The 12718-nt window shown below is 53.1% G+C and overlaps 1 protein-coding gene across 8 annotated transcripts in view; it reads right to left on the reverse strand.

Moving 5' to 3' along the window:
• The window catches only part of LRP8 (LDL receptor related protein 8), a 75406-nt gene extending 69143 nt beyond the window's left edge, over positions 1-6263 (reverse strand). For 2 of the 8 annotated variants that reach the window (XM_036348701.1, XM_036348700.1), the window contains exons 1-2: positions 6009-6262; positions 5121-5240 (exon numbers count right to left, since the gene is read on the reverse strand). In XM_036348701.1, the coding sequence (XP_036204594.1) occupies positions 5121-5240; positions 6009-6120 (232 nt within the window). In that variant the 5' untranslated portion in view covers positions 6121-6262. Of the gene's footprint in view, positions 1-5120; positions 5241-6008 lie in introns of all 8 variants that reach the window. The other 6 variants (XM_036348705.1, XM_036348702.1, XM_036348706.1 and 3 more) reach the window with 4 other exon arrangements.
• Between the last annotated feature and the right edge of the window lie 6455 nt (positions 6264-12718).

The following is a 12718-nucleotide window of genomic DNA, read 5'->3' on the forward strand; positions in this document are numbered from 1 at the left end:
TGGCCCACGGCAAGTGCTCAGTAAGCGTCCGCTGTTGTTGTTACTCTGGGAGCAAAGGGCTGGCCAGAGCCCAGAGCCCCCATGTGTGCCCCCAGACTACAGAGCAACAGGAAACTGAGGCCAAGGGGCCAGCTGGCCTACGTGACCCACGTCCACGGCCAGGGACCCACCCAACTTCCCCTGGCTGGGCCACCCCTGGGCTTCCTGGGGCCTGGCCTTCCAGCTTCCAGCCCCTTCCTACACTTTGAAGGCCTTTGAGCTGGGAACTGACGCTCTGGGAGCCTTTCCTCTCCCCAGCCCGCCAGCTCTGTCCCGTATCTCCAGAGCGCCGAGTCCCACCTGCAGTGGCCAAGGACGAGGATATAGAAGGCCTTGGTTTGAGTGCTGCCTCGAACCCCGACGAGACTTTGGGAGAGTAATTTCACCTCTCTGACCCCAGTTTCCTCCTCTATAATATGGGGACTGTACTACCTATTGTTAAATGGTAAGCTCTAGGGCAGCGGTTCTCAACCTGTGGGTCGCGACCCCTTTGGGGGTCGAACGACCCTTTTACAGGGGTCACCTAAATATATCCTGCATATCAGATATTTACATTACGATTCATAACAGTAGCAAAATTACAGCTATGAAGTAGCAACGAAAATAATTTTATGGTTGGGGGTCACCACAACATGAGGATCCGTATTAAAGGGTCGCGGCATTAGGAAGGTTGAGAACCACTGCTCTAGGGGAATGGTATTAGTTACCATCTTTCAAGGCCTGGTCTATCTGTCTCCTCCTCCAGGAAGCCTTCCTGTGCTTTCCCAGCCTCCATCAGTGTTTGGTATTCACAGGCAGCATTTTGGCCCTCGGGGGCTTGAACTCATTCTGCTTCACACAGACTTCATTTACAAATTGCAACACCCATTTTGCAGGTCAAAGGGTACAAAGGTGGGGCAGCTATCATGGAGTGGAAGGGTGGACGTGCCAAAGAAAGGGGTCGTTTATAAGGCAGGGAGGCTGCTCAGGGAGAAGCCAACAGCCTTGAGGGGAGGATAGTTCAAAGAAATGCAGCTTGGGCAGGTGGCCCAGAATGAGGGGGAAATCCCCAGATGAGGAAGGAAGAAGTGAGGAAAGATCATTTGTGAACAATTGGAGCCACCCCCTTTCTTCAAGGTTGCTTTTTGTGGCTCCTAGGGGCCCCTTTCTAAAGGCCTTGGAGGTGTGAACAGTCATTCATTCCCTTCTCTTTGCCAGCCCTGTGTGAACATTTTTCACACGTATAACCTATGACGGAGGAATAGCTACCCCCATTCAGCAGATAAGGAGGATACAAACTCAGAGAAGACAGAGTGTGGAACTGATACTTGGTACTAACAGCCAAGCCCCCAACCCTTCTTCCACTGCAAGATATCAATGTCATTTGTTTTTCTTCACTCTCTGCCTATGACGCCACCCCATCTATCTCAGGATAAAATCAGGAACCCAGATAGGCCATCAGATCTCCCCTGGTCCCATCAGGGGCCACCCAGCCACCCACTACTTCACACTCATCTTGCCCAAAGCCTCGCATAAAGATGAAAAGCAACAGGCTCAACACTCAGAGTATGACTTTCAAAAACCTGGGTCACCTTCCTAGATCCTTCCACACCCCACTCCCCACCCCCAGCAAATAGTGCCCCAGAGCTGGGAGGCAGGTGGACATCTTGACCAAGTTCTGTCATTGTCTGCTGTGTGATCTTGGGCAAGTCACTCAACTTCTCTGAGCTAGACCCTTACCTACAAACAGGATGATAAGAAAAAGGTCTGCTCTTCACAGCCACTCTCAGAAGATTGCTATTATAAAGAATCAGGGAGGTAAGGTATAACTAGACCAGAAATACAGGGTTTTTTTGTTTATTTGTTTGTTTGTTTGTTTTAATTGGTTTTAGAGAGAGGAAGGGAGAGGGAGAGAGAAACTTTGATGTGAGAAACATCCATTGGTTGCCTCCTGTTATACTGACGGGACAGAACCTGCAATCTGGGCACGTGGCCTGACTTGGAATCAAACTGGCCACCTTTCGGTTCATGGGACAATGCTCAACCAACACTGGGCCAGGGCTGTTCAGGTTGGTTTTTTTTAAATCCTCAATGGAGGATATGCTTTTATTGATTTATTTTAGAGAGAAAGAGGAAGGGAGAGAGAGAAACATCGATTGGTTGCCTCCCATACTCGCCTCAAGCCAAGGGTTGAACCCAAAACCTTTGTATGTGCCCTGATGGGGAATTGAAACCAAAGCTTTTTGGTGTACAGGAGGATGCTCCAACCAACCGAGCCACCTGGCCATGGTCAGAAATGTAGTTTTCATTTCTTTGCCTCATCCTCAGCACTCCTGCTGTAAAGGGACCACAGAGAACAACTCCCCACAATGAAACTCATAATATTTTACCCCAGCTCAGCCATATTCATAACTTCAGTAGCACTGGGTAATGGTCGAGTCACGATTAGTCTAAGAACCCTGGAGTCAGATGCTTAAATTCAAGCTCCTACTAAGTAACTCAATAGCTGTGGGGCAAGTAACTTCATCTCTCAGTACCTCTGTTAGTATAGTCTTTAAAATAGGACTATTCTGAAGATTAAAGGAGTTTATATAAGCACAGCCATAGTAGTTGGCACACAGCTAATGGTCAGCGAGTTAGTCTCATTACTTCCAATTACATTACTAGACCTGGTCCTCAAAACCAGAGCAGGAGCCCAGCTGGCGTGGCTCAGTCGACCTCTGAACCAGGAGGTCACTGTTTGATTCCCGGTCAGGGCATATGCCCAGGTTGTGGGCTCGGTCCCCTGTGGGGGTCGTGCAGGGGATCAATGACTCTCTCATCATTGATGTTTCCATCTCTTTCTCTCTCTCCCTTCCTCTCTGAAACCAATTTAAAAAATATATATTAAAAACAAAACAAAAGACAGAGCAGGAGTCATTAGTCCAAGTGTTCAGGTGAGGAAACTGAGGCAGGAGGAAAAGATGTGCCCTAGTCACAGAGCCAACTCTGGGTTGGGTCTGAGAAAATGAACCCAGTGGCTGACTGGCACACCCAGTTTAAAAACAAACAAACAAACAAACAAAAACCTTGCCCTGGCCAGTGTGCTCAGTAGGTTGCAGCGTCATTCCATACACCAGAAGGCCATGGGTTCGATTCCCCGTCAGCGCACATACCTAGATTGCAGGTTCTATCTCCAGTTGGGGCGAGTTAGGGAGGCAATCAATTGATATTCCTCTCTCACATTGATGTTTCTCTCTCCTCACCCCCCAGCCCCTCTCTCTAAAAATCAATGAACATGTTCTCCGGTGAAGATTTAAAAAACAAAATAAAACCTTGGGGACTCAACAGATGGTGCCTGTCCAGGTGTTCCCTCTACCTCCCACCCCACCCGACCCCACCCCTGCCACCGTGTGGAGCTAAGGGTCTGTCCACCCATTGCTCTCCTCCCGCAGATCCTGTTCCCCTGGCCAGTGGGGTGGGCTTGCTCTCCAAGTGCCTGAGTGCCTGCCCACAGTAGGCGCCCAGTAACAGAGAATGAATGGCCACCTGGATTCTGTTTCTAAAAATCCTGTTTTTCTGTTCCTGGAACCACACTCCATCGTGGCAACTGCCTGCCAACTTGCTTCTGGTCCCACAGGCATCTGGAACCGTGTGCACCCCAAGAAGGAACTTCCAAAGCAGTTGCCCCCGATGTACAAACACCAAACTCAGAAAAGATCACCTGCAACCAACACACAGCCGGGGTGCACATGCAGCCCAGGAAACAGACTCTTCCTCCTGGCTCCCTCCTTCCTGGTCTGCCCCACTGTTAGGGGCAGAGATAGAATATTGGGGACTAGCTACAATTATAAGAAATATTAATCATGCTCTGTTAACCGTGATGGTTCTGTTCTAATTGGAGGAAGCACATTCTAACATGGCTGAGAGTTGTATACCCTGGGACATGGGAGCCAACATCGGAATGCAGTCCATCCTCCTTTCCCGAGAACTGCCTACTATTATGGAAAGATTTACAACCTCCTGGCTGAAGCAATCTAGTCCTGGAGGCCCCTGCCCTTTGCAGCCCCTAGGCCCTATTGCCTGTCCCGGAGGTGCCTGGAGACACCCCCCAGCCCCCACCCCAGCCCTCATTGCCTGTAACCTGTAACCATTATACCCTGTCTCCTTTCCCATGCCTGGAATTCTTTCTCTCCCACGTAATCTTTGCCTCCTACCCAATATAAGCAGTTGGCTCTGGGAAGGGGAGAGCAGATTTTTGTGGATGGCCTGCTGCTCACCCATGCTGCCCGCATTATTGGAAGAAAGGCGCATATATGATTCAACCCTGTCTCTGCTTAACTGGCTCAAGTGGTGACAGGCAGCCAAGACCCATTGGTTGTGTGGTTAGACCATGACTCATGCCCCAGTCGGTCTGACTGGAGATCCAGGTCGGCTAACGAGGGTGCCACAAAAGGGCTTCGCGTGACTAGGCAGAAAACCAGCGGGCTTTAGCTCGGTCCGCCTGCAGCTACTACCCGCGGGATGAGCGTAGGGGTGTGGCCAAGGCGGGGCCAGGGCAAGGCCCCTGCGCCCACTGCGCCCCGAAAACCACGCACCCTTCCTCACCACGATTGGCCGCTCAGGCCACGGGGGCCTATGGGGTGGTCCTCGCCCAGCCAATCAGGGGCCCCGGGGAGCCCATTCATTCAAAAAAAAAAAAAAGGAAAGAAAGAAATGAGCAAGTAAAGGAGCGCAGCTAGGCCTGGAGCCGTGCGGAACTTTGAAAAAGCCGCGCGTTCCGTGGAGCCGAGGCTGGAGCCCTGGAGGCCGGTTCGTAGGAAGCCGGACCCGCGCAGGGACAGTGGCGTCCTCGCCCACAGTTCCGGCTCAGCCACCGGGTGTGGTGTGCCCTCCTCCAGGGCCCCTGCGCCCCGGGCTCCGCCCCGACCCCCTGAGGGCCCGCCCGCAGCCCAGCTCCCAGCGGGACGGCTCAGCACACCGCCCCGAGGGAGGAGGTGCCCGGCGGCTGCCCGGCTGCCGGAGTGAGGTCCACGCAGGTGGCTGGGCGGCAGCTGAGCCACGTGCGCGCTAAGTATGGCGTCCCCCACCGGCCCTCCCTCCCCCCCCCCACGGCCACTCACGGCAGTCGTCCTCGTCGCTGTTGTCCGAGCAGTCATCGTCCTCGTCGCATCTCCACACAGAGGGGATGCAGCGCCCGTTTTGGCACCGGAACTGGTCCTCCTCGCATTCCTTGGCCAGCCCTGCGCGGGGAGACGGGGCGTGAGATGGACCGCGGACCCTGCAGTCCAGGCAGCGGGCAGGGTCTCCGGCGGTGAAGGAAAGGGGGGCGATGCAACAGCCCCGGGGACCTCGGGGACCCTCGATCCGCAAGGAGGGGAGGAGTGGTCCCGGGATGGCAGGCAGTGCCGTGGCAGGACGAGGCCGGGCACACACAGTCGGTGTCAAACAACTTAGGCGTACCCTCCATTCAGTCACACTCGCCCGCACACTCGGCCCACAGTCAAGGATCCACGCAGACACATCCCACGGGGAGCCCCCAAACACGCCGAGACCCATGCCCCGGGCGCTGCGGGCACCTGCCCCTCTTGCTCGCAGCCCCTCTTGCTCGGCAGCGTGCAGGGGTCCCCGGAAACGCATTGTCAGGCGGGGAAGTCGCCCCGCTCCGCTCACCGCCGCCACGGAGCGCGAGTCAACGACAAGAATCGTATAGCTCACCCCAAACCATCAATGACTACTCCCCCCCCCCCCCCAAAGTTCCCGGCCCGCCGGGCCCTCACTGCGCCCATCCCCCAAGAGCAGGTGCCGAGGGCAGTGCCCACAACGCAGGGAGCCGCGGGGGCGGGGGACAAATGAAAAGATAAATGCGTCCAGCGAAGCCTATCCTACCCGGGCGCCTCTGCCAGGCCCGGGCTGGGTGGCCCTGGTGCACCCCGCTCCCTGGCCGCCGGGCCGCGCTTTGTTGGCGGCCACGGCGGCGCAGAGCCTGGGCCGGGACCGGCCGCACGCACCTTGGCTCCCGTGCAGTGGATCCGCCGCCGCCGCAAGATGCTGGAGTCGCAGCAGCAGCAGCAGCAGCAGCAGCGCCAGCGGCCGGAGCGCGCCCCATTCGGGGCGGCCCATGGCGGGCCCTGGGCTCCGGCCGCCGCGCCCCGCACACCCCGTGTCGCTGCCGCCGCCGCCGCGCTTCAGCCCTCCGAGTTCTTGCCGCGGCGCCGGGGCTGCCGCTGCCCCCGCCGCCGCCGCCGCCGCCGCCCGCCCCGGCTCCTCGGCTGCATTTCAAGCAGGTTCCGTGACGCTCGGCGGCGGGGCGGGCTCAGGCTGGGCGCGCGGCCCCGGCCCTGGGCTGCCGCTGCCTCCGGCGCGCGCGCCCCCTCCCGCTGCCGCCTCCGCCCCGCGTCCCTCTCGCTGCTGCCACCTCTCCCTTCTCCCTCACGTCCTTGGTCCACTCCTCCCCAGGCAGGCTCTCCGTGACCCTGCTTAGGCGGCGTGCTGGGCGCTGCAGAAGCTGGGGTGAGCCAGATGAGGCCACTGTTCCCAGAGGTAGCAGATAGTCCAGAGGAAGCAGCACAGGCTGCCTGGAGGAGGTGGCAGGCCGGTAGGAGGCTGAGGAAGCCTAGGAGCGAATCTGCGTGGGAGGGGAGATGTTGTTCCTGCGGGCACAGGTCTGTGCAGGGGCACATGGAGCTGAGGTGGCGGTGGATAGGAGTTTGGGTACCAGGATGTGCATGATCAGGAAGAAGGTAAGGGAGTGGGGCTGGATCTCTGCGTGCCTCATCAGCTCCAACCCGGACATTACACATCCGTGAAGCTGGTTAATGTGCCCATGTACATCTGTGCAAGCTACCTGCTCATGGGAACATGGCCAAGGACGGACCTGGGGCACAGATTTCTCATTCATCTGCATTTGACTCTCCAGGGCGTGCGGCAGAGGGGAGACAATCAGAAGGGACAACAGGGTAGACCTTGCTGTGGTAGGGAAGGGCAGGGACCGTGGGCTCCAGAGAAGGGCCTTGTCATTCCCGCCCTTAGGAGACAGGGCCTCTGCCACTGTTGCTGGCCTCTGCGTGAATGAGAAGGCCCCACCTCTGGGAAGTCATAGCCCACCTCACCCGTGCCAGGGTACAGGGTGCGGGGTGCAGAGAGCAGAGCTGGGATTAGGTTGTTGATGTTTAAGGGCATAGGCCACTAAGAGGCAGGCTCATAGGTGCCCAGGCCCAGTGTGCGTCCATGCCCTCTCTCCTCTTGCCCTCTCATTTCCACTGCAGAGGGGCAGAAGACGGGGCTGCAGGAGGTGTTAGTCCCAGGCCTGGAAGCCCCACTGTTTCATGAACAGCCTCTTGAGCCCTATTACTTCCCACAAAGGTCAGCCCCTTGGCAATGGCTGTGGCCACCCCGTGGAGAGCCCAGCAGGTACTCATGCCATTACCCCTTCTATCCTTGCTCATTCAGTCATGCAACAGACATATTCCAGCCCTGCTCTGTGCCAACCCTGTCTTGGGCCTAGAAGTGGTGCCAAGGTGCATCAGACATGGCCCCAGCCCCAGAGACCTGAGAGGTCTCTGACTGGTGGGGAGACGGACCATCAGCAGACAATGAAATACAGGTATGATGTCAACAAAAATGTATGGAGCACTTACTATGTGCCAGGCATTGTCTGAGGCCTGGGGATACAGTGTAGAAACATATGAGGTCCCTCCTTTCTCTCCTGTAACTGACATTTTAATTGGGAGAGGCAGACACAAAAGGAAGAAAACAAAAAAGATAATTTCAGATCATCATAACTGCTATGAAAAAAAGCATGGTTCTGTGAGATGATGGCAGGTAACTTTAGAGAGGTGATCAGGGAAGACCGCTCTGAGGAGGTAACATTTCACTGAACGGCAAGAATGAGCCTGCTATAGGTTGAATGTGTGTGTCTTCCCCAAATGCATATGTTGAAACCTAATTCTCAATGTGAGGGTATATGGAGATGGGGCCTCTAGGAGGCACTAGGACATGAAAGGGATTAGTGCTTTTATAAGAGACCCGGAGAGATCTCTGGCCCCTTCTACCACATGAGAACACCGCGAGAAGAGGGCTGTCTATGAACAAGGAATGGGGCTCTCACCAGACACCAAATCTGCAGGCGCCTTGTCCTTCGACTTCCCAGCCTCCAGAACTGTGAGAATTAAATTTCTGTTGTTTATAAGCCACACAGTCTATGGTATTTTTTTTATGTCAGCCCAAACAGACTAAGACAGAGCCCAACCACATGATAATCAGGCGGAAAGGCATTCCTGTCAGAGGGAGGAGCAGTGTAGAGGCCTTGAGGTGGGTGGGCTGGAGCCTGGTGATGAGGAGGAGAGGGTGGTGACCAGGTGGGGTCAGAGGGATGCAGCAAGGCCTGATCACATGAGGGCTTTACAGGCCCCAGTAAAGAGCTTGGATTTTGTTCTAAGCACAAGGATGCCAGCTGGGACAGCAGGATGCCTAGGACTGCGGAGTCTAGGATAGAGCCCCTCCTGCAGACCAGATTGACCTCCCCAGCTCAGCCCCTCCTTCTTCACTCTGTGGTCTTAGGAAAGCTAGTCCCCATCTTTGAACCTCAGTTTCTCATCTGCAAAATGGGGGTAATGGGATATTTCCAAGGTTCATTCTAGTTTTAAGATAATTATGTAGATTGAAGTTCAGAGGCAGCAAGGTAGAGAGAGTAAGAAGAGCATGAGGTCTGGGTGAGACTGCCTGGGCGTAAGCCTGTTCTTCCCCTTCCTCGCTATGTGACCTTGAGCAACTCACTTAACCTTTGTGGATCAGTTTCTTCATCTGTAAGATGGGAATGGTGACAGAACTCACTTCACAGTGTTTTTGTGGGGATTATGTTAGATAAGATTGTGTATGCATAGCATGTAGTATACAGCCGTTGCATAATAACTGATAGTTATGTTGCTATGATGCAAACACAAGTCCCTGCTCAAAAACGCTGATGACTTCTCAACACTCAAGCAATATAGATTGAGCCCAGGCATTCCTTGACCTCCCCTCCGAAGGGGGTCTTTTCTCACACGATCTCACAAATGACCAGGTGCCAACAAGGGCACGCCTTGTCTCTCCACAGCCCTTCCCCCACTCCCCAGAGGTTCTCTGGACTCCTCTCCCCAATTTGGGCTACTTGCCTCTCTCTCTAGTCAGCCTGTGATCTCCCCAAGGAGGAATCAGCTCCCCTGCATTTCTGGGGCCCTGGTACAGGCCACATTTTACCAAAGTTTGTTCCTGCCTTTACTGAAGGTTTCTGTACCCCCAGGAGGACTATGTCTTATCATTCTTATATTCAGAGGATAAACACAGGCTTGACATATAACAAGCATCAGATAAATGATGTTTAAATACTTGAAATCAAGTTAAAAGGAAAAGCATATCAAGTCATAGTGATAGTCCAGTGATAGCGAACCTTTTGAGCTCGGCGTGTCAGCATTTTGAAAAACCCTAACTTAACTCTGGTGCCGTGTCACATATAGAAATTTTTTGATATTTGAAACCATAGTAAAACAAAGACTTATATTTTTATATTTATTTTATATATTTAAACGCCATTTAACAAAGAAAAATCAACCAAAAAAATGAGTTCACGTGTCACCTCTGACACGCGCATCATAGGTTCGCCATCACTGGTGATAGTCAATACTTATTGTACACTTGCTGGTGGTCTGGCACCATCTAAGTCAGCGGTTCTCAACCTGTGGGTCGCGACCCCTTTGGGGGTCGAAAGACCCTTTCACAGGGGTCGCCTAAATACATCCTGCATATCAGATATTTACATTATGATTCATAACTAACAAAATTACAGTTATGAAGTAGCAACGAAAATAATTTTATGGTTGGAGGTCACCACAACATGAGGGACTGTATTAAAGGGTCGCGGCATTAGGAAGGTGAGAACCACTGAATTCTAAGTGCTTCAATTGCTTTAACTCATTTAGTCCCGACAACAGCCCCACGAGGCGGGCTTTACGTTTATCCCATGTTACAGGTAAGCAAACGGAGGAACAGGAAATCACACAGCTAGTAAATGGCAGAGCCAGTATTCGAACCTACATGGCAGGACTGGGAAGTTTTCAGGGCACATACGTGGTTGAAATCCAGTGAGGGGCAAAGGGAGAACGCCTAACCCTTGGCACATACCAGACACCAAATGGACAAGGAGGTTTGGGTACAACCTCTGCTGCCCAGGGGACTTCTTGTCCTCACCTGTCCTCTCCTTCATTCTCGACCAACTCAAACATATGGGCCGTGCACACTTCTGGGCTTCCAAAGAAAACCCTCAAACCCGACCCCGAGTACAATGATTCCCCGTGAAACAGAAACAGGTGGCATGCCATCTGCTGCCCCAGCTCAGCCTCCATATTCTGCCTCCGGAGCCACCAGCGGTCCAGCAGCCCGCCCTATGCGCACTACTCCTTCGCCCTGCCCCCAAGAACGGGAGTTTCAGGCCTCCTCCAGGCTGTACCCTCTGCCTAGAACACTCTTGCACTGGTTGACTTCTAGTCATCCTTTGGGCCTCAGTTCAAATGTCTCCTCCTCTGGGAAGCCTTCCGGTCTCCTCCAGAGAGGGCCTGCCTGCTCCTGGCTCCCACAACACTGTGTGTCCCCATCTCTCTGATCACACTGGGCTGTCGTTGTCACTGAACCCTCCATCCAATGGGGAGCTCCCCAAACCAGAAACAGGGTCATCCTCATTCTTGCTGTGTCCCCAGTGATGACTCGTTAAAGGGAAGTGTGAATATGAATTCTCTCTCAGGCCAGGATTAGGGCCAGAGGGCCTTCGGCATACTCCTCCCCACCGCTGCCCCCCGACCCCCCACCCCAAGTCTGCTCTTGTTGGCTTTATGCTAGGCAAGGGGCACAGATGAACTAGGCTCCATCATGGCCCTTGAGATCTCTGGTCTTATCACACTGTGACAGCTCAGGGGCATCAGAGTCCTGCCCCAGGTACCCAAGGCTGCGTCACATGCCCAGTGTGGGTCCTGAGTTCATCACAGCTGAGCTCAAGGCAGCAGAGCTCTCCCTCTGTAACTACCTGCACGTTACAGAAGTCTAGTCCAAGTCTTTCATGCTGTACTGTGAGCCAGATATCTCTCTCTCTCTCTCTCTCTCTCTCTCTCTCTCTCTCTCTCTCTCTCTCTCCCCCTCTTTTTCTCTCTCCAGAGTGTCTTCCATCCTATAAAAGAGGGATTCTAATTCATTGCATGAACCTTGTATAGTCACAAACTGCCAAGATTTAAATTACTTGTTAACTGTGTGACCTGAGACAAGTTACTTGAACTCTCTGTACCTCAATTTCCTCATCTATAAAACAGGGATGACAACGTTACCTAATAGTAACCCCCAAAGGTAGCCCCTTGAAACAACAATAGTCATTTATTATCTCACAGTATCTGTGGGTCAGGAATTGGGGAGCAGCTTAGTCGGCTCACGACGTTGGCTGGGCTGAATCTTCTGCAGGTTTAACTGGGGCCCGAGGGTCGTCTCACTCACATGGCTGACAAGTTCACTCTGTTTTTCAGCCACATATTTCTCCACAGGACTGCGTGAGTGTCCTCACAACATGGCAGCCAATTTCCCCTATAGTGACTGACCCAAGAGAGAGGAAGAGAAAGCAAGGAGGAGTGACGAAGCCTTTTATGACCTAACCATGCAAGTCACACTCCATCACTTCTGCAATGTCCTGTTGGTTACACAGACCAGTCCTATTCCCTGTGGAAAGGGACTCTACAGGGGTGTGACGGCCAGGAGGCAAAAATCACTGTGGGTGCCTTGGAGCCTGGCTGCCACACTGTCTCATAGGGTTAGTGAGGATGAAATAAATTCATATATATACAGTGCTCAGAAGAGTTTCCTATACGTAGCACACCCTACATAAGTGTTTGCTTATTACCTTATTATTGTTGTTTCTAGTACATAGTAATCCCTCCATGAGGATTATCTACAATTATCATGGACATTATTGCTTTTAGCTATCGAACCCCTTCACTATACAGAGGGAGATGCCCAGGAACTGGGAGGGTGACAGTGTCTCAGAGTTCAGAGCAGACTAGAGACAGAGCAGGACAATTGCAGCCTCAGTTTCCTTCCTGCTGGCCGTGTGCTCTCAGAGAGCAGGCCTCACATCTGAGAGAGAATATTAATCGGCTGCCTCCTGCACGCTCCACATTGGGGATCAAGCCCGCAACCCAGGGCATGTGCCCTGACCAGGAATCAGACTGTGACCTCCTGGTTTATAGGTTGACACTCAACCACTGAGCCACACCAGCTGGGCTGCCATACTATTTTCTTATCTCCATTTCTACTTACCTCCTCTATTCTCATCCTAGTATTTTCCTTTAAATCCTTTCACTCAATAAACTTAGCTTTATCCTAAGCAATAACCTCCATGAAATCACATGTTTGATATGCTAATTATATTTTTCCAATACTCATTAACATAAATGTGTGCTTATTCAAATAAACAATGCTCCTCTGTCCATCCAGATGTGCCTCTCTGTGCCTCCCATTTAATCTGGGGGACAGGATGGAGGGCAGGAGCCCTGACCACTCTGCCCATGATGACAGGTTTCTCAAGGTGACTTGGAGGCGGCCAGGCCCCGGGTGCCCACTGCCTGAGTCACAGGGCCTTCTAGGAGAGGTTCTGCAATTTTCCATTTGTTTTTGTTTTATTTTTATTGTCTGTTTTCTTATCAAAGTT

Source organism: Myotis myotis, unplaced genomic scaffold, assembly GCF_014108235.1.
Source record: "Myotis myotis isolate mMyoMyo1 unplaced genomic scaffold, mMyoMyo1.p scaffold_m19_p_2, whole genome shotgun sequence".
Classification (NCBI taxonomy): Eukaryota; Metazoa; Chordata; class Mammalia; order Chiroptera; family Vespertilionidae; genus Myotis; species Myotis myotis.